Raw genomic sequence first — 20,228 nt, forward strand, 5'->3', positions numbered from 1 at the left:
GGCTAGGGGGCCGCACCCTGCTCCTCCTCGCGTCCCCGCGGCTTGGGGACGGGGTCGCGCTGCTGCAGCAGCTCCTGGAGCCGTGCGAAGGCCTCGCAGGTGGGAGGGAAGCCGTTCCTCTGCGGGGACACCAGGGATGAGGCCGTGTCACCGTCCCCACCGTTCCCCCCCCCCCCGTCCCCGTCCCCCCGCTCACCTGCAGCGAGAGGCGCAGCACCCCCGGCCGCCCCGCGGCCCCCCCCGGCTGCTCCTCCTGCTGCCCCTCCAGCACGGCCAGGAAGGCGCCCAGGCCCCGCTCTGTGATGTGGTTATCTGCCGGGGGGCCGGGGGGGGGGGGACACAACATGGACATAGAGGTGGGTGCCGCCACCGAGCCCCCCCCCCCCAAGGTCCCCCCACACTCACGGGCCAGGTTGAGGTTGAGCAGCGCGCGGTTCCCCGGCAGGATGAGCTGCCCCCGGCGGTGCCACGCCGGCTCCAGCAGCGGGTGCGACGGCTCGGCCGGATCCTGCGCCTGGGGAGGAGGCGGAGGGGGGGGGTGCTGAGGGTGTGTGGGGGGGTCCCAGACACAGCATCGTGTCCCCCAGCCCCCCCCCACCCGGTGCTACTCGCCTCCGCGCTCCGCTTCTCCTTGCTGGCGGCTTTGGCGCCGCGGCCTCGGGTGGGCCGGGGGTCTGCGGGCGCTGTCGTGGCTGGGGGGGGGGGTTGGGGGGGGGCAGAGGAGGAGGGAGGTGAGCCGGGCACAGCCCCCCCGCGCCCCCCCAGGCCCCTCACTCACGCTTCTTGGGCTGCTTCAAGTCGTCCTTCCGCAGCAGCTCCTGCGAGGGACAGCGCCGGGGGTGGGGTGGGGGGTGGGGGGTGCACCGAGCTCAGCCCCGCTGCACCCCTTGGGCAGCACTTTGGGGACCCCCCCCCCTCGTGCTGGGGGGAAACTGAGGCACGGCCACAGCCCCGCCGGCCCCCAGACAAAACCAGAATGTTTGTTTCTTTTTTTTTTTTTTCATCTGGCAGCTGTCTGATCGGCCGTGCCCCCCCCCCAACCCCCAACCCCCCCGCGATGGCCGCCCACCTCCTCACCTTCTTCTTGGCTGTGCCCTTGTTGTGCTTGGCCGGAGGCAGCCTCTCGGCGGCCGCGCTGCCCTGCAGGCTCGGGGCGTGCTCGCTCCTGGCCTCCGCCTGCTTCGGGAGCCACGCACCGGTGCTCGGGGGGGCCCCAGGAAGCCCCCCCCCCCCCGCCCCCCCCATCCCGCACACAAAACGCTCACCGCCTGGGGCTGTCCCAGCGCCTCCGCCAGCAGCAGCCGCCGCCGTTCCACCACCTCGGCGTGCGTCAGCGCGAAAGGACCCAGCACCTGGCACGAGCGGGGCCGGGGCTGCGATAATGGGGCCGGCCCCATCCCGCTCCGACCCCATCCCGCTCCGGCCCCATCCCGCTCCGGCCCCATCCCGCTCCGGCCCCATCCCGCTCCAACCCCATCCCGCTCCGGCCCCATCCCGCTCCGGCCCCATCCCGCTCCGACCCCATCCCACTCCGGCCCCATCCCGCTCCAACCCCATCCCGCTCCGGCCCCATCCCGCTCCAACCCCATCCCGCTCCGGCCCCATCCCGCTCCGGCCCCATCCCGCTCCGGCCCCATCCCGCTCCAACCCCATCCCGCTCCAGCCCCATCCCGCTCCGGCCCCATCCCGCTCCGGCCCCATCCCTCTCTGGCCCCATCCCGCTCAGCTCCAACCCCATCCCACTCCGGCCCCATCCCGCTCCGACCCCATCCCACTCCGGCCCCATCCCGCTCCGGCCCCATCCCGCTCCGACCCCATCCCGCTCCGGCCCCATCCCGCTCCGGCCCCATCCCGCTCCGGCCCCATCCCGCTCCGACCCCATCCCACTCCGGCCCCATCCCGCTCCGGCCCCATCCCGCTCCGACCCCATCCCACTCCTGCTCCCTTGCTGGGGGGGCGAAGCCCACCTCGGCCAGCCGCAGGGCCCCCGCATCCCCAATGTCGTTGTGCGCCAGGGAGAGCGACAGCAGCGAGCGGTTCCAGCGCAAGCCCTGGGGGGGCACAGGATGGGCTGAGAGGGGGGGGGCACGGGCAGCAAGCAGCAGCTCGCCAACCCCGCAGCCCCCACCTGGGCGATGTGCCCCGCTCCCACGTCCGAGATGTGGTTGAAGCTGAGGACCAGCGAGACCAGGCTGCGGTTGGAGGAGCTGAGGGTGGAGAGGCTCTGCCCGATGAGCCGGGCGGCCTCGTCGCCGATGCCGTTGTTGCGCAGCGAGAGGTGGGACAGCCTGCGGGGATGGGGACGGGGGGGGGGACAGCGGGGGTCCCGGTGGTCCCAGGCGGGATTTCGCCCCGTAGCGTGCCCCCCCCTGCTCTGCGCGGGGTCGAGCGCGGCACTCACGTGCTGCCGGGCCCCATCAGCAGGTGGAAGGAGTGCTCCGGCAAGGGGTTCCCCTCCAGGCTGAGCGTCCTGCGGAGGCAGAAGTTTCCAAAATTCTCTTAATTAAAGATAACGAGACACCAGTCAAGGTGCCCCCACGCCCCCCCGCGTGTACCCGAGGCCGGGGCAGCGTGCCAGCAGCATGGTCAGCGCAGGGAGCAGGCGGTCGGTCAGCCCAGCCCTCCAGAGGCTGCGGGGGGGGGACAAGTGGCATCAAGCGGCACGTTGCTGGGGGGGGGACGTGGCAGCGCCTTGGGGGGGTCACCCGCGTGCCCCCTCCCCAGCCCCACACTCACTGCACGGCCCGCAGGTGGGCGAGGGCGGGCAGGCACTTGCCGAGGACGCCCAGCATCTCCTCCTCGATGTTCCAGCCTGACGGGGGGACGAGGTCAAAAAAGTGGGGTGGGGCGGGGGAAAAGCCCCCAAACGTGGCCTCGACCCTCCTCAAGGGCCTGCTGCGGCTCGTCCCCGTCCCCCTAGGGACATCTGGGGGAATTTGGGGGGCTCACCTCGCACGAAGACCTCGCGGACGCTCCGGGGGTCGTCGTGCTCCGTCTCCACCTGGACGCAGCGCTGGACGTGGCCGTGCCGGCGCTGGGTGCGGGTCTCCGGCCCCGCCGGTTCCTCGCCCTCCGCTGCAGAGGGATGGGTGCCTCGGGACCCCAAACCCCAGCACAACCCCCCCCCCCCCCCCCGGACCCCCCTCCTGCACCCCGCTCACCGGCTGCAGGGCCAGCAGGGGACGGCCGCGGGGTGACCGCGGGGACGGCGGCGATGCCAGCGCGGGCGCAGAGCTCGGCCAGGTCCTGCTCCAGGAGGCCGCTGCACTGGTACTCCTCTGGGGGGGGGGGGGCGAGGTGTCCGGGGGGGGCTCCGCTGCCCCCCCCCCCCAGCACTGCCAGCCTCACCTGCGCCCTGCTCGCCCTTCCTCGCCACGTTCCTCGCCTCCTCCTCGGGGGCAGCCGCTGCTGCCACCTTCTCCCGGGGCGTTCGCTCCCGTCGCCGCCTCATGGCTGGCAGCTGGGGAGGGGCCGGGGGGGGCGGGGGAGGCTCAGCGCCCCCCCCCCCCCCCCAGCACCCCCCTGCCCTGGGGCTGGCACCCAAAGGATCCCTGGGCTAAGGGGGAGCCCCCTCCGAAGGGGACCCGGGGTGGGGGTCCCAGGGGTGGGGAGGACCCGGGGGGGGCCCATAGGTGGGGGGGGACCCGGTGGGGGTTCCAGAGGTGGGGGGGGACACCTATGGGGGTCTCCATTAGGGGATGTAAGGGGGGTAACGGGGGGGGGGGGGGCAATGGGGGTCGCCACAGGGAGCAAGGGGGTTGCAGGGATGGGGGGGGAACCGCATGGGGGTCCCCATGGAGGGCTCCAGAAGGGCCATGGGGGGGGGGGAGTCCCAAGGCTGGGGGGTGCCCGTGGAGGTCTCCATAGGGGTCGAAGGAAGGTCCCGGGTGCTAAGGGGCAGCACTGGGGGGGTCCCCAAAGGGGGGAAAGGGGGGTTGCAGGGGGGGGGGGCGCTATAGAAGTTTGCTTAGGGGGTGGGGGGGAGGTCCCAGGGGCACCCCCAGGGGGTTTCCACCGCCGGAGGGGGGAGCTGTGGGGGTCCCCCCGCGGAGCAGGGGGGCCCGGTGCCGGGGGGGGCCCGGGGGGCTCCTCGGGGGTCCCCATGGGGCCGGGGGGGCCCAGGCCGGGCCCCACCTCGCTCGGCGGCCTCGGGCCGTCCCCATGGCAACGCGGGGGCGGGGCCGGCGAGCAGGGGGCGGGGCCGAGACCGGGAGAGGGCGGGGCCGGGAGGGGGTGGGCGTGGCTGAGGTTGTGGAGGGGGTAAGGGTGGGGCCGTGCTGCAGCGCTGATTGGACAATGATTGGGCCAATCACGAGGCGCGCTTTGGATCCGCGCCGGGAGCGTTGCTGGGCCTGGCCCAGGGGCTGGGCCGGAGCTGCCCTGAGCCTGCCCTGGGCCGGCAGTGGGCGCCCGGCGGGGCCCTCTTGGGCAGCACTGGGACAATTCTGGGGCCTTTCCTGGTGTTCTCCTCTGAGTTACACTGGGCCAACCACCGGCATTTTGTTGGGGCCCTCATGGAAGCACTGCTGGGCCTTTCCCGCAGCCCTCACCGGACCATCACAGGGACAGTCACCGGGCATGTTCTGCTGCTGCTTCCGACTCATTATGGGGCAAATACTGAGCCTTCCCTGGAGCCGTTATTGGAGCATTCCTGGGGCAATCACTGGGCCTTTATTGGAGCCTTAATTGGACCAGAGTTTGGCCACAAACTGGGCCTTTACTGGAGCGTTCATTGCACCTTTACTGGGCCATACAGTGGGCTTTTATTGAATCCAGCATTGGCCATTAGTGGGCCAGTCACTGGGTCCTTAGCGGTGTTTTATTAGTACCATTATTGGGCCAAAGACAGGGCCTTTAGTGGAGCCTATTGCAAATTTTCTGGGGCAATCCCTTGGCCTGGGTGGGGTCTGTCATTTTACACAGCTGGGCAATCGCTGGGCCTTTAGCGGAGCCTTAACAGGACCAGAGCTGGGCGCAAGTCCGGCCTTCCCCGGAGCCCTGCTGGGCAGTTCTGGGCCCGTCACTCGGCCTGGTTGGGCTCTGTCGCTGGACCGGAGCTGGGCCAATCACGGGGCCGGTGCTGGACCCTCAGCGGCCAATCACGGGGCGCGCTTTGGATCCGCTCCGGGAGCGTTGCTGGGCCCGGCCGAGGGATTGGGCGGGAGCTGCCCCTGAGCCTGTCCTGCGGGGCCCTCTTCGGGCAGCACTGGGACACGGACTGGGATTTACTGGTGCTGGCCTGCGGGTCGTACTGGGCCAATCACCGGCATTTAGTTGGAGCCCTCGGGGAAGCATTGCTGGGCCAAAGATGGGGCCTTTCCTGCAGCCCTCACGGGACAATTAATGAGCCAATTAGTGGGGTTTGAGGGAGCCGTTATTGGAGCATTCCTGGGGCAATCACTGGGCCTTTACTGAACAGAGCTGGGCGAAAGCCTGGGTCTTTACTGGGGTGCTGTTGTACATTTTGTGGGCCAGTCACTTGGTCTTTTTTTGATCTCCCCTTGTCCCAGAGCTGGGCCAATCACTCAGCCTGTACTGGAGCTGTCCTCGCACCTTTACTGGGCCAGTCACTGGGCTTCTGCTGCAGCCCTCATTCAACCATTACAGGGGCAACTTCTAGGCATATTCTGCAGCCGTATTTGGATCATTCTAGGGCCAATTCCTAAGCCTTTCCTGGAGCAGGCACTGGTCCATTCCTGGGCCCATCCCTGGCCCTTTCCTTGGGCCCTCGCTGGTTCGTTCCTGGGCCCGTCCCTGAGTTGCTCTGGATCCGTCCTTGGAGCATTGCAGGGCCTGTCCCAAGGTGTTGCTGTTGTGTCCCAAGGAGCTCTCCTGGTACCTTCCCTGCACCTCCCCAGGCGCTCCGTGGGGGCCTCACCGGACCCTTACAGGTTGACCCCCCCCCGGGCCCTTCCTGCAGCCCTCTGGGACCCCCCAGCCCCACTGTCCCTTGGCCCGGCCCCGGGCCGCGCTCGGGATTTAGGGCAGCCCCCGCGGATCGCCCCTGGGCCAATCACCGGCCCTTTGCCGGCTTAGCCAATGACTGCACCAATCAGCGGGCAGCGCCTGGCTCCGGAGTGACCAATCACGAGGCGCCCTCTGGATCCGGCCTGGGCGCTGTGCTGCGCCATCCCCGCGCCCTACTGTAGCCCCCCGGCCACATGGGGGGGGGGGTGTCTGGGGGGGGGGCCCATTCCCAGCCCCATCCCGGGGTCGTTCCCGGCCCCGTCCCGGGGCTGCGCCCCCCGGGGCCCCCTCTGTGCTCCCCCCACTCCTGGCACAAGGATGCGGCCGCAGGCAGCCTGGAGCCCCGGTTCCAACAACCCGGCTTTATTTACAGGCTGCGCCCCCCAGGGCTGGGGGACAGGGACAGGGGTTCCGGGGGGGGCGCTCAGGCCCTGCACGGACCCTGGGACGGACCCACCGTGTCCCCTGTCCTTGTCCCCATAACGTCCTGGAACCAGGGCAGGGTCCCTTGTCCTTGTCCCCGAGGCAAGGGGTGGTTTTTGGGGCGGGGAGCAGGCGGGGGGGCGGCTCAGCGGTCCTTCCTGCGCAGCGGGGGGGACGGCGGGTGGTGGCGGACGGGGGGCACGTCGTAGTGGCTGGGGATGTGGCTGTTCTTGGGGGAGTCGTAGTGGCTGGGGGGGGCCGGGGCTGGTTCCGCGCCCTCTGCCCCCCCCGGGATGCTCTCTGGGGGGAGAAGAGGGGGCTCCTGGGGGCAGCTGGCACCAGGGCTGGGGCCGCCCCCCCCCAGCTGTACCCCCTCGTCCGTACCCTCCTCGGGGCCGGCAGGAGGCTCCTCGAGGAGCCCGATCTCGGCGTAGGACATCTCCCGCTGCACCGGGGCCTTCATCTCCATGTAGCTGCCCTCGGGGGTCTTGGCCAGGAGGGGGGGCAGGTCCTTGATGGTGGCGTAGGGGTTCTCGCTGGCCAACGAGCTGGCGCTGGCCCCCAGCCCCTCCTGGGGGTGCTCTGCGGGACGAGACAGAGAGGTCCCCATCACAGGGGCAAGGGAGCAGCCCTGCACCAGCTGTGTCCCATCCGTTCCACCCCTCACTGCACAGAGTGCTCGGTTTTATTCCCGTTTTCATCCCTACTCCTAGCCCTTCTCCTCTCCACCCCCATCCCCATTCTCTTCCCCACCCCCATCCCCATTCTCTTCCCCATCCCCATTCTCTTCCCCATCCCTATCCCTATTCTCTTCCCCATCCTCTTCCCCATTTCCATCCCCATCCCAATTTCCATCCCTGTCCCCTTCCCCTATCCCCTATCCCCTTCCCCATCCCCATCCCCTTCCCTTCCTCATCCCCTTCCCCTCCCCATCGCTTCCCCTCCCCATTCCCTTCCCCTCCCCATTCCCTTCCCCTCCCCATCCCCAGCCCTTCCCCGTGGGTACCCTTGCCGTAGTACTTCCCCAGGCTGCAGCTGTAGCTGTAGCTGTAACTCCGGTCCAGGTGCCCCCCACCTGGAAGCCAAGGACCGTGAAGAAGCAGGGGCCAGGACAAGGGGACAGGTTTGGGATCCCCGTCCCCCCTCTGCACCCCACAAGGTGCTGCCCCAAATCCCGGGGCGCCCAGCACCTTCCCTGCCCCCTCTCACCCCTGGGTCCCAGCGGGGGCGCCCCGAGGTGCTTCCAGTCGGGGGGCAGCGTGGCGTTGCCTTCGGGGCCGTAGGGCCTCTCTGCACCGGGGAAGAGCTGGGGGCCGGGTACCTGGGGCCGAAAAAGGAGCCAGGTCAGCCACGGGGCTCCCGGCGTAGTGCCCGGTGCCGTGCCGTGCCGTACCTTTAGGGAGCTGGCTCTGTCCTGGGCGCTGGGGGCAGGCAGCGTGCACTGGGACAGCGTGTGGTAGCTGGGGTTGGAGTAGTAGTGCGCGTGGCCCGGCGGCACGTCTGGGGGACAGGCGTCAGCCCCGGTGCCACGGGACCCCGGGGGGCTGGAGAGCCGCGGCCCCGCGTGCCGCTCACCTGGCACCACGTACTCGGAGGTGTCCGTCCGTCCCGCCGTGTACGCCACGGCCAGGTGCCGGTTCTCCTTCCCCTTCTGCCGGTGGCGGTAGCACAGCGCCGCGGCCACCACGGCCACCAGCAAAGCCACCAGGGCCACCAGGCTGACCACCACCCCCAGGGTGCTGTAGGCCAGCGGAGGGGTGGGCACGATGGTGTAGGGCTGGTCGGGGGTTGCTGCAGTGGGGGGGGGACAGGGACAAGTCCTTAGGGTGAGCAGGGATCCCCCCCCCCCCCGCCCCAACCCTCCGACCCCTCTCCGTGCTCACTCACCAGCCTCACAGTGGGGGCCGTTCCTGCCGGGGGCACACGGGCACACGCCGGTAACGGGGTGACAAGTGGCGTTTTGGGGACAGCGGCACAGCTGCTCGCACTGGAGCCCGAAAGTCCCGGGGGGGCACTCTGCAGGGTACAGGGGGTGCCCAGGATGGAGCCAGCTGGTGGCCCCGTATCACCCAGGACCCCCCCAGGACCCCCCAGGATGGACCCTGGGGGGGGCACGGAGCTGCAGGGTTGGGGGGGGGGGGGGGGGGGGTCCCCAACCTTCTTCGCAGCGTGTCCCCGTCCAGCCCGCGGCGCAGAGGCAGACGCCGGTGGCGGGGTGGCAGGAGGAGCGGTTGGAGCAGGAGCAGCTCAGCGAGCACCTCTTGCCGTAGCGGCCGGGCGGGCAGGCTGCGGGCGGCAGGGCTGCGGTGAGATGAGGGGTGCTCGCTGGCGGGGTGCTGGGGGGGGGGGGGGTGTGTGGAAAGAACCCCGCTCCCCACCGGGGGCACTCACAGCGCTGGCAGTTGGGGCCGCGGTAGCCCGGGGCGCAGGTGCAGGATCCGTCCTCGGGCGAGCAGGACGCTCCGTTGCGGCAGGAGCAGGGCTGGCCGCAGCCCCGGCCCCAGAAGCCGTGCGGGCAGCCCCGCTTGCACTGCGGCCCTTAAAAGGGGGGGGGGGGGACCGTGAAGGACAAGGACGGGGCGCAGCGGGGTGTCCCAACCACCCCCCCCCCCCCCCGGTCCCCCCCTCACCTGTCCAGCCGGGCAGGCAGCGGCACTCCCCGGTGACGGCGTCGCAGCCGTCCGCGTGGGCGCAGTCGCAGCGCTGCCCGCAGCCGGCGCCGAACGTCCCGTTCTGGGGGCACGGGGACGGGGTCGGCGCCGGGGACGGTGGCACCGAGCCCCCCGCCGGTGCGGGCAGGGCTGTTGGGGACGGGGACTGCTCACCGGGCAGGGCTGGTGGCAGCGGGGGCCGTGCCAGCCCGGGGAGCAGCTGCAGGTCCCGCTCTGGGCGCTGCAGGCGGCCCCGTGGGCGCAGTCGCAGCTCCGGTTGCAGCCGGGGCCCCAGGTGCCGGCGGGACACGGCGCCGAGCAGTCGGGTCCGTGCCAGCCTGCGGGGCGAGGGGAAGGGGGGGGCGGGCGGCGTGGGGATGGGGATGGGGAAGGGCAGGGGGATGTGCCCCCCCCCCCCCCCCCACCACCACCACCACGTCCGCGCTGCGGCCCCCGCGGCGCACCCACCTTCCTTGCAGGAGCAGGAGCCATCGGTGGGGGAGCAGGCGACGGCGTGCTGGCAGGAGCAGCGCCCCGAGCAGTTCACCCCGAAGGTGTCAGGGGGGCACAGGGAGGAGCAGTGCTCGTCCTGGGGGTGGCAGGGGCAGGAGGAGGGGGGGGTTGTGAGAAGGGGAGACACCCCCCCAAGAGCTGGGAGTCCAGGGACCACCCTGTTCCCTCCCCTTGGCGCACCGGTGCTGGAAGCAGAGCGGGTGACCCCAAAATCCCGACCTCCCAAGGGACCCCCCCAAGGTTGCCCCAACCCCCCTCGACCCCAAACAGCCCCCAAACATAACCAGACCCCCAAGCCCACCCCAAGGATGCCCGATGTCCTCCCCAGGGCCCCCCAGACCACCCCCTGGTGTCCCGTTCCCCCCCCCCCCCCCGGGGGTCTCCACACCCTCCCGTGTCCGCCCCGCGGCGGTGGCAGCTCGGGGACGCACCGTGTAGCCGGGGGGGCAGTGGCAGCGGCCGGTGGCCCCGTCGCAGGTGCCCCCGTTGAGGCAGAGGCAGGACTGCAGGCAGCCGGCCCCGAAGGAGCCGGGGGGGCAGCTCTCGTTGCAGAAGAGCCCGGCCCAGCCTGGGCGGCAGGAGCACTCCCCGAGCAGCGGGTGGCAACTGGGGGCACCCGCTCAGCGCCCCAGTGCTCCCAGTTTGGGGGCACCGGGTGCGCTGGGAGGGGCTCTGCAAACGGCGGGGAGTGGTGGGGGAGCCATCCCCTGCCCACCCTGAACCACACACACACACACCCCGCCCCCCCCCCCCCCCAAATTCTGCATCCTGGGCAGGGACGCGGGGCCCTACCTGAGGCTGTGCTGGGGGTGGCAGAGGCAGCGGCTCTGGCAGTGGAGGCCGTAGAGGCCGGGCAGGCAGCGCGGCTCCTCGCAGCGGCTGCCCTGGAAGCCGGCCTCGCAGAGGCAAGCCCCGTCCACGTGGAAGCACTGGCCCCCGTTGGCGCAGTCGCAGCTCTCCCGGCAGTCCTGCCCGTACCTGCCCACCGGGCACCGCTCCTGGCACCTGCACGGGGATGGGGATGGTTGGTACAGCCCACGGAGGGGGGGGGGCTCCCGGGACCCCCCCCCCCCATGCTCCAGGCTGAGACCGTGCAGCTCGCCGCATGCCACGCCGCCTGGAGGTCCTGCTCTGGCAGCACCGGGGTTTGGTGACCCCGTCCCCCGTGCGCCCCATCCCTGTGCCCCCCCTTGTGTGCGCCGCTGTCCCCTCCAGGTGTGCCCCCATCCCTCTGCCCCCCAGCCCCGCGTTTCCCTGTCCCCTGTGCCCCATCCCCGTGCCCACTTCCCCACGTGCCCCCGTCCCCCTGCCCCCCGTCCCCACACTCACTGCTCTCCGGTGAAGCCGGGGGCGCACTGGCACTGCCCCCCCAGGGGGTCGCAGCGGCCCCCGTTGTGGCAGCGGCACTCGCCCTGGCAGCCGGGGCCGAAGCGCCCGGGGGGGCACGGCGTGGAGCAGATGTCCCCCTGCCAGGGGACAGGGGGGTCAGCGGGGCTGGAGGGGAAAACGGGGACACCCCCGTGCCTTAAGCGGGGTCCGCAGCCCACCCACCATCCATCCATGAGGGCACACGCAGGTGTTGGAGCCGGGGGGGTGGCAGATGCCCCCGTTCTGGCAGGGGCAGTGGCTGTCGCACGGCATCCCCTCGGGGCAGGGCACATCACAGCTGCGGTGGGAAGGCGAGGGGTGAGCGGGCGGCTGGGACCCCCTCCCCAAGGGACCCCCCCCGCCCCGCGTGGGACCCCGCACTCACAGGGGGCCGGCGAGCCCCAGGGGGCAGAGGCAGGCGCCGGTGGAGCCGTTGCAGGGGGCTCCGTGGTGGCAGGGGCAGCGGAGGCGGCAGCCCTGGCCGTAGGTGCCCGGGGGGCAGGGCTGGCGGCACAGCGGGTCGGCGAAGCCGGGGGGGCAGGCGCAGACCCCGCTCAGCGGGTCGCAGGGGGCCCCGTGGTGGCAGTCGCAGCGGTGCCCGCAGTCCCGGCCCCACGACCGCTCGTCACACTCTGCACGGGGACACCACCGCTGCCTCCCCGCGCCCGGCCCCAGCCCCACCTCCAGAACCTGCCACATCCCAGCCCCGTCCCAACCCCGCTCCATCCCAGCCCCATTCTGTCCCCATCCCCATCCCACCCCTATTCCTAGCTCATCTCCATCCCCATCTCCCTCCCACCCCCATCCCCATCCCACCCCCATCCCATCCCCTCTCATTCCTTTTCCCTTCCCCATCCCCATCTCCCTCCCAGTCCCTATTCCAATCCCCACCCCATCTCGTCCCTTTTCCCTTCTCCTTCCCCATCCCTGTCCCTACCTCATCTCCATCCCCTTCCCCATTTCACTCCCAGTCCCCATCCCATCCCCATCCCATCCCCATCCCGTCCCCATCCCCGTTAACCACCAGGACCCGCCGCACGCCCCCCCATTCCCCCATCCAACCCCACAGCCCCACTCCGGCCCCCACACCCGGGGGTCCCCCACCCCGCGCCCCCCCCCCCTCCCCGCCGAGCCCTCACCGCTGGAGCAGTCGGCGCCCCTCCAGCCCGGCTCGCACTGGCAGCGCTCGGGAGCCACGCACCGGCCGTGGACGCACTCCTGGGTGCAGCGCGCTGCAGGGACACGGCCGGGAGGTGAGGGGGGGGGGCACAGCCCGGGCCCCCACCCCCCCCCCTCGCCCCTTCGCCCCACTCACGGACGCAGACGTCCCTGCTCTCGTAGTAGCCCAGGCAGCACTGGTAGCGCCGGCGGTAGTCGGTGCGCACCGCCTGCCGGTACTCGGTGCGGTACACGATCCTGTGCCAAAACCAGCGCCGTGAGGACGGGGCGCGGGGGGGGGACACCCTGCCCGAACCACCCCCCCTTGGCCACGGGGCAGCACCAAGGGGGACAGCGCTGAGGACACGCTGCGGTGGGACAGGAGAGCAGGGACCCCCCCCGGCCCCGCTCCAGGCACTGGGGGCTGGGTGAGCAGGGTTCTTTTTTTTTTTGGGGGGGGGGGGGGTCTGCTCTCACCTTTGCTGCAGGCAGGGCTGGGACAAGCTCAGCACCCTGGTGCAGGGCTCGGCGGAGGCCACGACGTGGGGCTTGGCGTACGACTCCTTCACCGCCGCCGTGAAGCTGCCGGGGGGCAGAGGGCGCGGGGTGGCGGCAGGTCCCGCGGGGTCCCCGCCACCCAGTCCCCCCCCAGTACGGCTCCTACCTCTCCCAGTAGCTGCAGACGTTGGGGTCTCCGGGGTGGAGGGCGGCCAGGAGGCAGGCGTGCACCGCCAGCGCCGCGGCCCGCAGCGCCATCCTGCACGGGACACGGCGCTGAGCTCGGAGCCGGGCTCGCACGCCGCGTTCCCGCTCCCCACCCACCGCCCCCGGCTCGGATCGGGCTCCCCGCGGGGCTGCGTTCGCATTCCTGCGTGCGGAGGAACGGTCCTGGCCCCGGCCCCAGCCAGGCGTTAAGGGGAAACTGAGGCACGGCCGCACGGGTGGCCCCAGCACCGCGCCGACCCCACAAGCAGCCAGAAACGCCGCGGCCCCGGAGCTGCACCCGCTCTGCCCCGGCCCCAAACGCAGCCGCTGCTGGTGCGGGGCCCCAAATATCCCAGCCTGGGGATGGTTTTTGTCAACCGCCACCACCGTGGCCACGGCACTGAGGACATCCCATGGGATGCCCCAGGCCTTATCCTGGCATCTCCTCACCGTCAGAACCTCAGCTCCAGCCTCTCCCCCGCGTCCCATCGCAGCGCGCGGCCCTGCCAGGTGTCCCCAGGGTGCCGGGGACCAGGCTGTGGGGCGTGGGGACGGGAAGGAGTTAACCCCCCCCCCCCCCCCCCCCCCCCGGCCCCCAGCCCTGGCAGCCGCCCCGCGTGGCCCCGTTTCAATGCTTTTAATATTTATTTGCAGTTGTGTTTCCTGGATCCGCCGTGTTCTTGCTCAACCGAGCGAGGGACCGGGCTCGCCGGGGCGGCGCTGGGAGCGCGGCCAGCTCGGAGCAGGGTCGGCGGACGGGGCCGTGCGCTGCGGAGTTTGGGGGGGGGGGCGGGGGGGGAGCGCATCGGGGCTTTGGCAAGACCGAGCAGGAGGGAAGGGCGAGGGCCTGGGCACCGTCCCCATTGGGGATGCCGGGACCCCATCCCGGTGACCCCGAGCCAGCCCCGCGTGGCCCCGAGCACGCGGCACCGTGTTTACGGGGCCGTTCCGCGGCTCTCCGGTAAATGCACGTGTGCCGCGGGAGGAAACAGAGGTTTCCTGAGCCACGCAGCTGGATTTACGGCCGCTTCCTCGCTGCTCCAGCCAGGCCGGGGCCAGCCACCGGCCCAGCCTGGCCGGGGACACCCCAGAGGTGCCACCACCCCCCCGGCACCATCCTCCTCCTCCCCGCTGGGGCCGCGCTGGCTTGGTGCAAAGCCAGGCAGCGGGCGAGGGGGCTGGGGGTGACCCAGCAGCCCCCGCACAACCTCCCCGGGGCCGAGCCCTCCTCGTCCCAAAGCGGCGACGTTTTTCTAGTGGAAAAACCGTTTAGTCAGAAAGTTTCTCCCCGTTTCCCTTCAGCTCCCAGCGGCCGTTTCCAGGGTGAGTAATTGCTCGCCCGCTTCCGAGCCTCCCACCCCGAGCCTCTCCTCCCTGGGACGGGACCCCCGAGCCCTCCCCACGGCTCCGCAGCGCCCCGGCCCCGTCCCTGCTCCAGCAAAGCCCCGCGCCAGGGGCTGGGGGGCCCCAGCGCCGCTGCGAACAACAGGAACCGCTTGGAGATGCTGGCAGGAAAAGCGAGGAGTCATCAAAACACGGGGCCCAGCTGGTCCTAATCGGGGAGCGGGGGCGGTCTCCTGAGACCCCCAGGGTTGTCTTGGGGGCGCACGGTAATAGGGACCCCCGAGAGCCAGCACTGCCCGGCCCCACAGACCCCTCCAAACCACCTCCGGAGCAGGGAGCAATACATCCCCGTTCCGGGGAGCCCCGACCCTGTTTGGGGACAGGGCTGTGGTGCTCAGGCACTGGCAGGGGGGGGTCACCAGCACCCAGACCTCCGTCACCTTCACCCCTGGGGTGGCAGCTCCCCTAGGGACCCACCTGCGTGTTCCTTTTGCAAACCAGACCGGAGGAAAGGGGACATCCCGAGGGACTGGGGGATGGATTTCATCCCCCCGCAACGAAGCTCCCTGCCTTCTCCCTCCCAGGGCCCGGGGTGACGCGGGGTCGGGGAGCATCGCCCGCGGGTGCAAAGCCAAATTGTGCAGCGTGGGAAGCTGGGGACGGGGGCTGCAGCCGGGGTGAGGGCAGGGGATGGAGGTCCCTGCCCCGTCCCCATCGGGGACACGGAGCCCGGGAAGGCGCCGGGGCCCCCGGAGCTGCTATCAGTGCCCCGGTGCTTCCTCTGCCGCGGGCTGACGCGTTTCCTCTGGGGGCTGCGAACATCGCAGGGACACCGCAGGGACGGGAACAGGGATGGGGATCGGGATGGGGACAGGGATCGGGATGGGACTGGGGCTGGGGCTGGGGACAGGGATGGAGACGGGGCTGGGGTTGGGGATGGGGCTGGGGACAGGGTGGGGAAGGGGATGGGTCCCTCTTAGGGTCAGGGTCAGCGCTGGGGTCACCACGGGGGGTCGCAGCTCCATCCCCCACCCTCCCCCGCCACCGGGGGACCCCAGAACCGTGGGCACAGGGCTGGGGACCGTCCCCTCGGGGCCACCCCCGGGGGGTCGCGGCGTGGGACACTCACCGGGCCGGGACCGGGACCCCCTCCGGGCCGGGACCGGGACCCCCAGCGGGCCGGGAGGCGCAGCGCGGCCGTCGGAAGCGGAGGGAGGGCCCGGAGCCGCTGTCAGGAAGTTTGGACGCGGAGACAACTACGGAAAAGGGAAAAAAAAAAATCCTAGGGTTGGGTGGTTGGTTGTTTTTTTTTTTTTTTTTTTTTTCCTCGCCTTTTCTGGCCAGAAACCAGCAGGTTTGGAACAACAACAGCGCCGGGGCTCGGGGCGGGGGGGGGGGGGCGGCCCCGCAGCCCCTCCGTGGGACACCCCCAAGTGGGTCCCGGCCCCCGACGGCTGTGGGGGACACGAGCGCGTCCCCGAATCCCCCTGAACTCCCCAAATCCCCCCATTTTTTTATTTTTTTTTTTGGGCGGGGGGGGGGCGGGGGTCAGTACGTGAGGAGGCGGCACCCCCCGGGGCAGCCCCCGGGGCCGCGCCCGGCTGAACAGCAGCACCTGGCGGCCGCGGCCAGCAGAGCCCGGCCGCGCGTCCTGCCGGCAGCCCGGGCACGTTTCGGCCCCGCAGCCCGGGCGCGATTTGTCCTCGCAGCCCGGCGTCCCGTGCACACATCGGCCCTGAAGCCCGGCATCCCATGCACGTATCATCCCGGAATCCCAAGCACATCAGCCCTGCATCCCACGCACATCAGCCCTGCATCCCACGCACCTGTTGTCCTTGCAGCCCTGCATCCCATGCACAGATCATCCCTGCATCCCGTACACATCATCCCTGCATCCCGGGCACAATTTGTCCTTGCAGCCCGGCATCCCATACACATAATCCCTGCATCCCACATGCATCAGCCCTGCATCCCACGCACGTGTTGTCCTTGCAGCCCTGCATCCCATGCACATATCATCCCTGCATCCCCTGCACACATCAGCCCTGCATCCCAGGCATATTTTGTCCTTGCAGCCCGGCATCCCATGCACACATCGGCCTTGCATCCCCATACAACATCCTTGCATCCCATACACGTCATCCCTGCATCCCAAGCACATTTCATCCTTGCAGCCCTGCATCCCATGCACATATCATCCCTGCATCCCCATACAACATCGCTGCATCCCGGGCACAACTTGTCCTTGCAGCCTGGTATCCCATACACATCATCCCTGCATCCCAAGCACATTTGATCCTTGCAGCCCTGCACCCCCCCCCAACATTTTGTCCTTGCCGCCCCGCATCCCACACACATCACACCACGGCCACGCGCCGGGTCCTGCGCTTTGCCCACACCAACCCCATGCAGCGCTGCAGGCTTGGGGCAGAGTGGCTGGAAAGCTGTGCAGAGGAAAAGGATCTGGGGGTGTTGGTCGATGCTCGCCTGACCATGAGCCCGCAGTGTGCCCAGGTGGCCAAGGAGGCCAACGGCATCCTGGTTGTGTCAGGAGCAGCGCAGGCAGCAGGAGCAGGGAGGTGATCGTCCCCCCGTACTCTGTGCTCTGGTGAGGCCGCACCTCGAGTGCTGGGTTCAGCTGTGGGCCCCTCACTACCAGAAGGACATCGAGGCCCTGGAGCGTGTCCAGAGAAGGGCTACGAGGCTGGGGAAGGGCCTGGGACACAAGTCCTGTGAGGAGCGGCTGAGGGAACTGGGGGGGGGGGTTGGGCTGGAGAAGGGGAGGCTCAGGGCGGACCTCATTGCTCTCTGCAACTCCCTGAAAGGGAGGTGTGGGGAGCTGGGGGTCGGCCTCTGCTCACAGGTAACCAGTGACAGGACCAGAGGGAATGGCCTCAAGTTGTGCCAGGGGAGGTTCAGGCTGGAAATGAGGAGACATTTCTTCTCAGAAGGAGCAGTCAGGCACTGGGACGGGTTGCCCAGGGAGGTGGTGGCGTCGCCGTCCCTGGGGGTGTTCAAGGAGAGGTTGGACGTGGTGCTTGGGGGCACGGTTTAGTGGGTGGTAGGGGGTGGTTGGACCAGATGAGCTTGGAGGGCTTCCCCAAGCCTAATGATCCTGTGATCCTCCCTGCATCCCATGCGCATTTTGTCCCTGCAGCCCAGCACCCCGAGCACTCAGCGTCCCCGCGTGCCAGGATCCTGGCCACAGGCCACGCCACGCACACGCTGTCCCCATATCCCCGGCAGACGTTGTCCCGGCATCCTGTGCATGCAGCAGCCCTGCGCTGCAGGATCCTGGCCGCTCAGCACCCCTGCGGCGTGGCTGTACCTCACGGGACGCCCCCCCGCGCAGCACCCCAGCACCCTGGCCATACGTCACGGGTACCCCGCCACATATCTCCCCCCCATCCCAAGACCCCTGCCCTAATACCGCCCCACATCCCGGGCTCCCCCCCCGCCACATTTCACCCCTGGGGGGCTCGCCCGGCCAGGCGGCTCAGCACCGCGCATCGCCCCCTCCCCACGCCCAGCCGCCCCCCGTGAGCGCGTACATTAGCCGGCCTCAACTGATGTCAAGGCGCCGTTAATTGCCTCTCCTCGTTACAGTAATAGCTCTAATCACTCGTAACGATTTTCACATCCCAGTGTGGCTCAACCACTCCCCCCCCCAGCCCACGAATGGGCTCCATTAGGAGCAAGCCCACCCGCGGCCCCGGGGTTTGCCACGGCCACCCCAAAACGGCCCTGCGCGGAGCTGGGCACCGAGGCTGTAGGGGCAGGGGGGCTGAGGGTTGGGGACAGCGGGATTGGGATGAGCTGGGGACATCTGGGCTGGGAGCCCCCTGGAAGTGACGCCCCCCCCCACCCCACCCCACACACGCACACATTGCTCTTAAATAAGGCATCCCCAGGGTCACGGGGAAATGTTGCTCGGGGACACTTCAGCAGCACTTCAGCTGCACCTCGTTAGCGCTGAGATGCCTCTGCAGCCCCTCCGAGACCTCCGGGGCCGGGGGATCGAGGCCCCACAAGTGCACTTAGGGGCTGTGTGGGGTCCGGCCGCCACTCACCCCCCCCCCGAGACCCACGGTGCCGGGACGCAGCTGCATCCCCGCAGCTGCCACGAGCGCCGTGCCGGCCCCAAAAACCATCCAGCCCCAAAACGGGGCAACCTCCACGCACCAAACCCGCAACCGAGCAGTGCCCCCGGGGGCTCCTCCTGCCCCACAGCGCTGTGGGGTGCCCCCATGGCGCATCCCTGTCCGACGGGGGGAGCAGGGCCAGGAGCACCCCACCGCGCAGGATGCGGCCACAGCATCAAAAATCTCATCCTGCTGGATGCGGGATGGGGCCCAGGACCCTGAGCCCTCTTTAACCCTCTTTAGCCCCAACCCCAGCCCGGCTGCGGTGCTGTTGGGGGGGTTTTGGGGGGGGGGGGGGGACACTCTTCCAGGGAGCAGAGCCGTTAATTACCTCATTGCCAGAGTCCATTACCGCTCCCCCCGGAGCAGCTGAAATGGAGAAACTGCGGGGTGGGGATGAAATCAATCAGGGCTGAACACTTCTGGGAGCGGGGCTGGCATGGGGGGGCTTAACCCTTCCCTAGCTGCCCCGCGGGGGAAACTGAGGCACGGCCACGGGGAGACCTGTCCCCAGGTCCCCCGCACCACGCCCGGTGCTCTCTGCCACGTGCAGTCCCCTTTTGGGGCGTTTTGCTCCTTTTCCAGCGGCCGGGCGGCGCGTGGCCACTGTTTCCCCTCCGCGGGGAGCGGTATTGACCGAGGAGGCAATTTGCAGCGCGGCGCTGGAAAAGCTCAAAGTTGTAATCTTGTTCCTTCCTCAAATTAGATAAGAGGGAAAAGCCCATAAATCAGCGCAGGCAGCGATTAGAGAAACCCCAAGGAAGCAGGTCGCTCTCCCGGCCGGGCTGCGCACCGGTGCCACGGCTGGGTGTGGGGCACCGCTCGGACACCCCCCCCCCCCCCCCCCCCCCCCCAAGCTCCCCAGAAAAACTTTGGGGTGGGACAAGGGGCCAGGAGCCACGGCCTGGCTGCATAGGTTCGGTTCACACACCTGCAGGACAGCCCCTGGGCTCGCTGCCTCAGTTTCCTCACCCGCTTTGCCAGCCCCTGTGCCCCATCCTCGGGCTGGTGGCCCGGAGATGGTGACCCCACTGTGGGGTGACAAACGGGGACAGATTGCATGCAGGGGGGCACTGGGGGGGGGGCAGCTCTGGTTTCCTGCTGCTCTCGCCGTGCCGAATCCACCCCAAGCCAACCGGCACGGCACGGCAAAGCACCACGGCACGGCACCGCACCGTGCCTCAGTTTCCCCCCGTCTCCCCTTCCCTTATCTCAGGTCACGGTGGGTAACAAAGGAGCTGGCAGGGCCCAGCCCGCGCTGCCTAATTAGCCAGATGAAATCAATTCGGCTCCATTACAGTCAGATCCAGGTCTCAAACATTACCAAGGCGGCCGGAGAGCCCTGGGAAGGATGATTAAGTGGACGCTACAGGGCATTCGATAACCCCATGGCTCCGATGACGGTGCGCGGGGAAGGGAGGGCTCCTCCCTCTGCTCCGAGTTTTGGGTTCTTCGCCCCTTTGTGCTGCGAAGCGTCCCCGCTGCGTGCCAAACCTCGCCCGGTGCCGGGGGACCAAGCCATCTCCGTCCACCATGTCCCACCCATCTCCTCTTGCCCTGCTCCAAACAGCCCCTCTTTCTCCCCAAAAAGCCCCTCTTTCTCCCCAAAAAGCCCTCCCTCTGCCCAGCAGACCCCCCGAGGCAGCCAGGTCCCAGCGTGGCAGAGAAGTGGATGTTTTATTATCGGCCGGGTTCGCTGCGGGGCGTCCCCGTGGGCCGGGGCCAGGACGGGGAGGGAAGGAGCAACCAAGCCACGGGGGACCCTCGCCCAGACACCCCGGCCCCCCGGAGTGGTCGAGCCAGCAACGTGGGGCTGGGGGGCTCCCGGTTCTGCCCCCCAGGAGCAAACCCACGTCGGGTGGGTGCCACGGCCACAACCCCGTGTGGCACAGCTCCAGCGCACGGCCCTGGGACCCCAAACCAGCCCTACAGCCCCCCCCCAGGAAGCTTTCCATGA

At 69.9% G+C, this 20,228-nt stretch overlaps 2 protein-coding genes across 2 annotated transcripts; both read right to left on the reverse strand.

Moving 5' to 3' along the window:
* Nucleotides 1-2: 2 nt before the first annotated feature.
* On the reverse strand, nt 3-3,451 carry LRRC71 (leucine rich repeat containing 71). Its single transcript, XM_050715830.1, has 15 exons — nt 3,349-3,451; nt 3,162-3,278; nt 2,950-3,075; nt 2,737-2,812; nt 2,556-2,630; nt 2,402-2,470; nt 2,107-2,288; nt 1,968-2,071; nt 1,266-1,352; nt 1,078-1,176; nt 779-818; nt 613-692; nt 406-514; nt 197-312; nt 3-119 (listed from the first exon to the last, which is right to left on the reverse strand). The coding sequence occupies exons 1-15, from the start codon at nt 3,449-3,451 to the stop codon at nt 3-5; spliced, it is 1,500 nt and encodes a 499-aa protein (XP_050571787.1).
* Nucleotides 3,452-6,535: 3,084 nt separating this feature from the next.
* Nucleotides 6,536-14,693, reverse strand: PEAR1 (platelet endothelial aggregation receptor 1). The gene is made up of 22 exons (XM_050715884.1): nt 14,607-14,693; nt 12,745-12,837; nt 12,558-12,662; nt 12,238-12,338; nt 12,062-12,154; nt 11,308-11,554; nt 11,106-11,220; nt 10,884-11,020; nt 10,347-10,559; nt 9,986-10,160; nt 9,510-9,630; nt 9,216-9,379; nt 9,021-9,123; nt 8,782-8,928; nt 8,548-8,691; nt 8,278-8,406; nt 7,966-8,181; nt 7,784-7,890; nt 7,600-7,711; nt 7,397-7,465; nt 6,775-6,972; nt 6,536-6,690 (listed from the first exon to the last, which is right to left on the reverse strand). The coding sequence occupies exons 2-22, from the start codon at nt 12,834-12,836 to the stop codon at nt 6,536-6,538; spliced, it is 2,943 nt and encodes a 980-aa protein (XP_050571841.1). The 5' UTR covers nt 12,837; nt 14,607-14,693.
* Between the last annotated feature and the right edge of the window lie 5,535 nt (nt 14,694-20,228).

The sequence above is a fragment of the Cygnus atratus genome, chromosome 28 (assembly GCF_013377495.2).
Source record: "Cygnus atratus isolate AKBS03 ecotype Queensland, Australia chromosome 28, CAtr_DNAZoo_HiC_assembly, whole genome shotgun sequence".
NCBI lineage: Eukaryota > Metazoa > Chordata > Aves > Anseriformes > Anatidae > Cygnus > Cygnus atratus.

Excerpts from the sequence above, each read along its gene's own strand:
- PEAR1 (XM_050715884.1), bottom strand. The coding sequence starts at position 12,836 with ATGGCGCTGCGGGCCGCGGCGCTGGCGGTGCACGCCTGCCTCCTGGCC. Across the intron at positions 7,891-7,965 it reads CTCCGAGTACGTGGTGCCAG|ACGTGCCGCCGGGCCACGCG; the intron begins GTGAGCGGCACG and ends CCTGTCCCCCAG. Across the intron at positions 7,712-7,783 it reads ACAGAGCCAGCTCCCTAAAG|GTACCCGGCCCCCAGCTCTT; the intron begins GTACGGCACGGC and ends TTTCGGCCCCAG.
- LRRC71 (XM_050715830.1), bottom strand. The coding sequence starts at position 3,451 with ATGAGGCGGCGACGGGAGCGAACGCCCCGGGAGAAGGTGGCAGCAGCG. Across the intron at positions 3,279-3,348 it reads GAAGGGCGAGCAGGGCGCAG|AGGAGTACCAGTGCAGCGGC; the intron begins GTGAGGCTGGCA and ends CCCCCCCCCCAG. Across the intron at positions 515-612 it reads AGGAGAAGCGGAGCGCGGAG|GCGCAGGATCCGGCCGAGCC; the intron begins GCGAGTAGCACC and ends CCTCCTCCCCAG.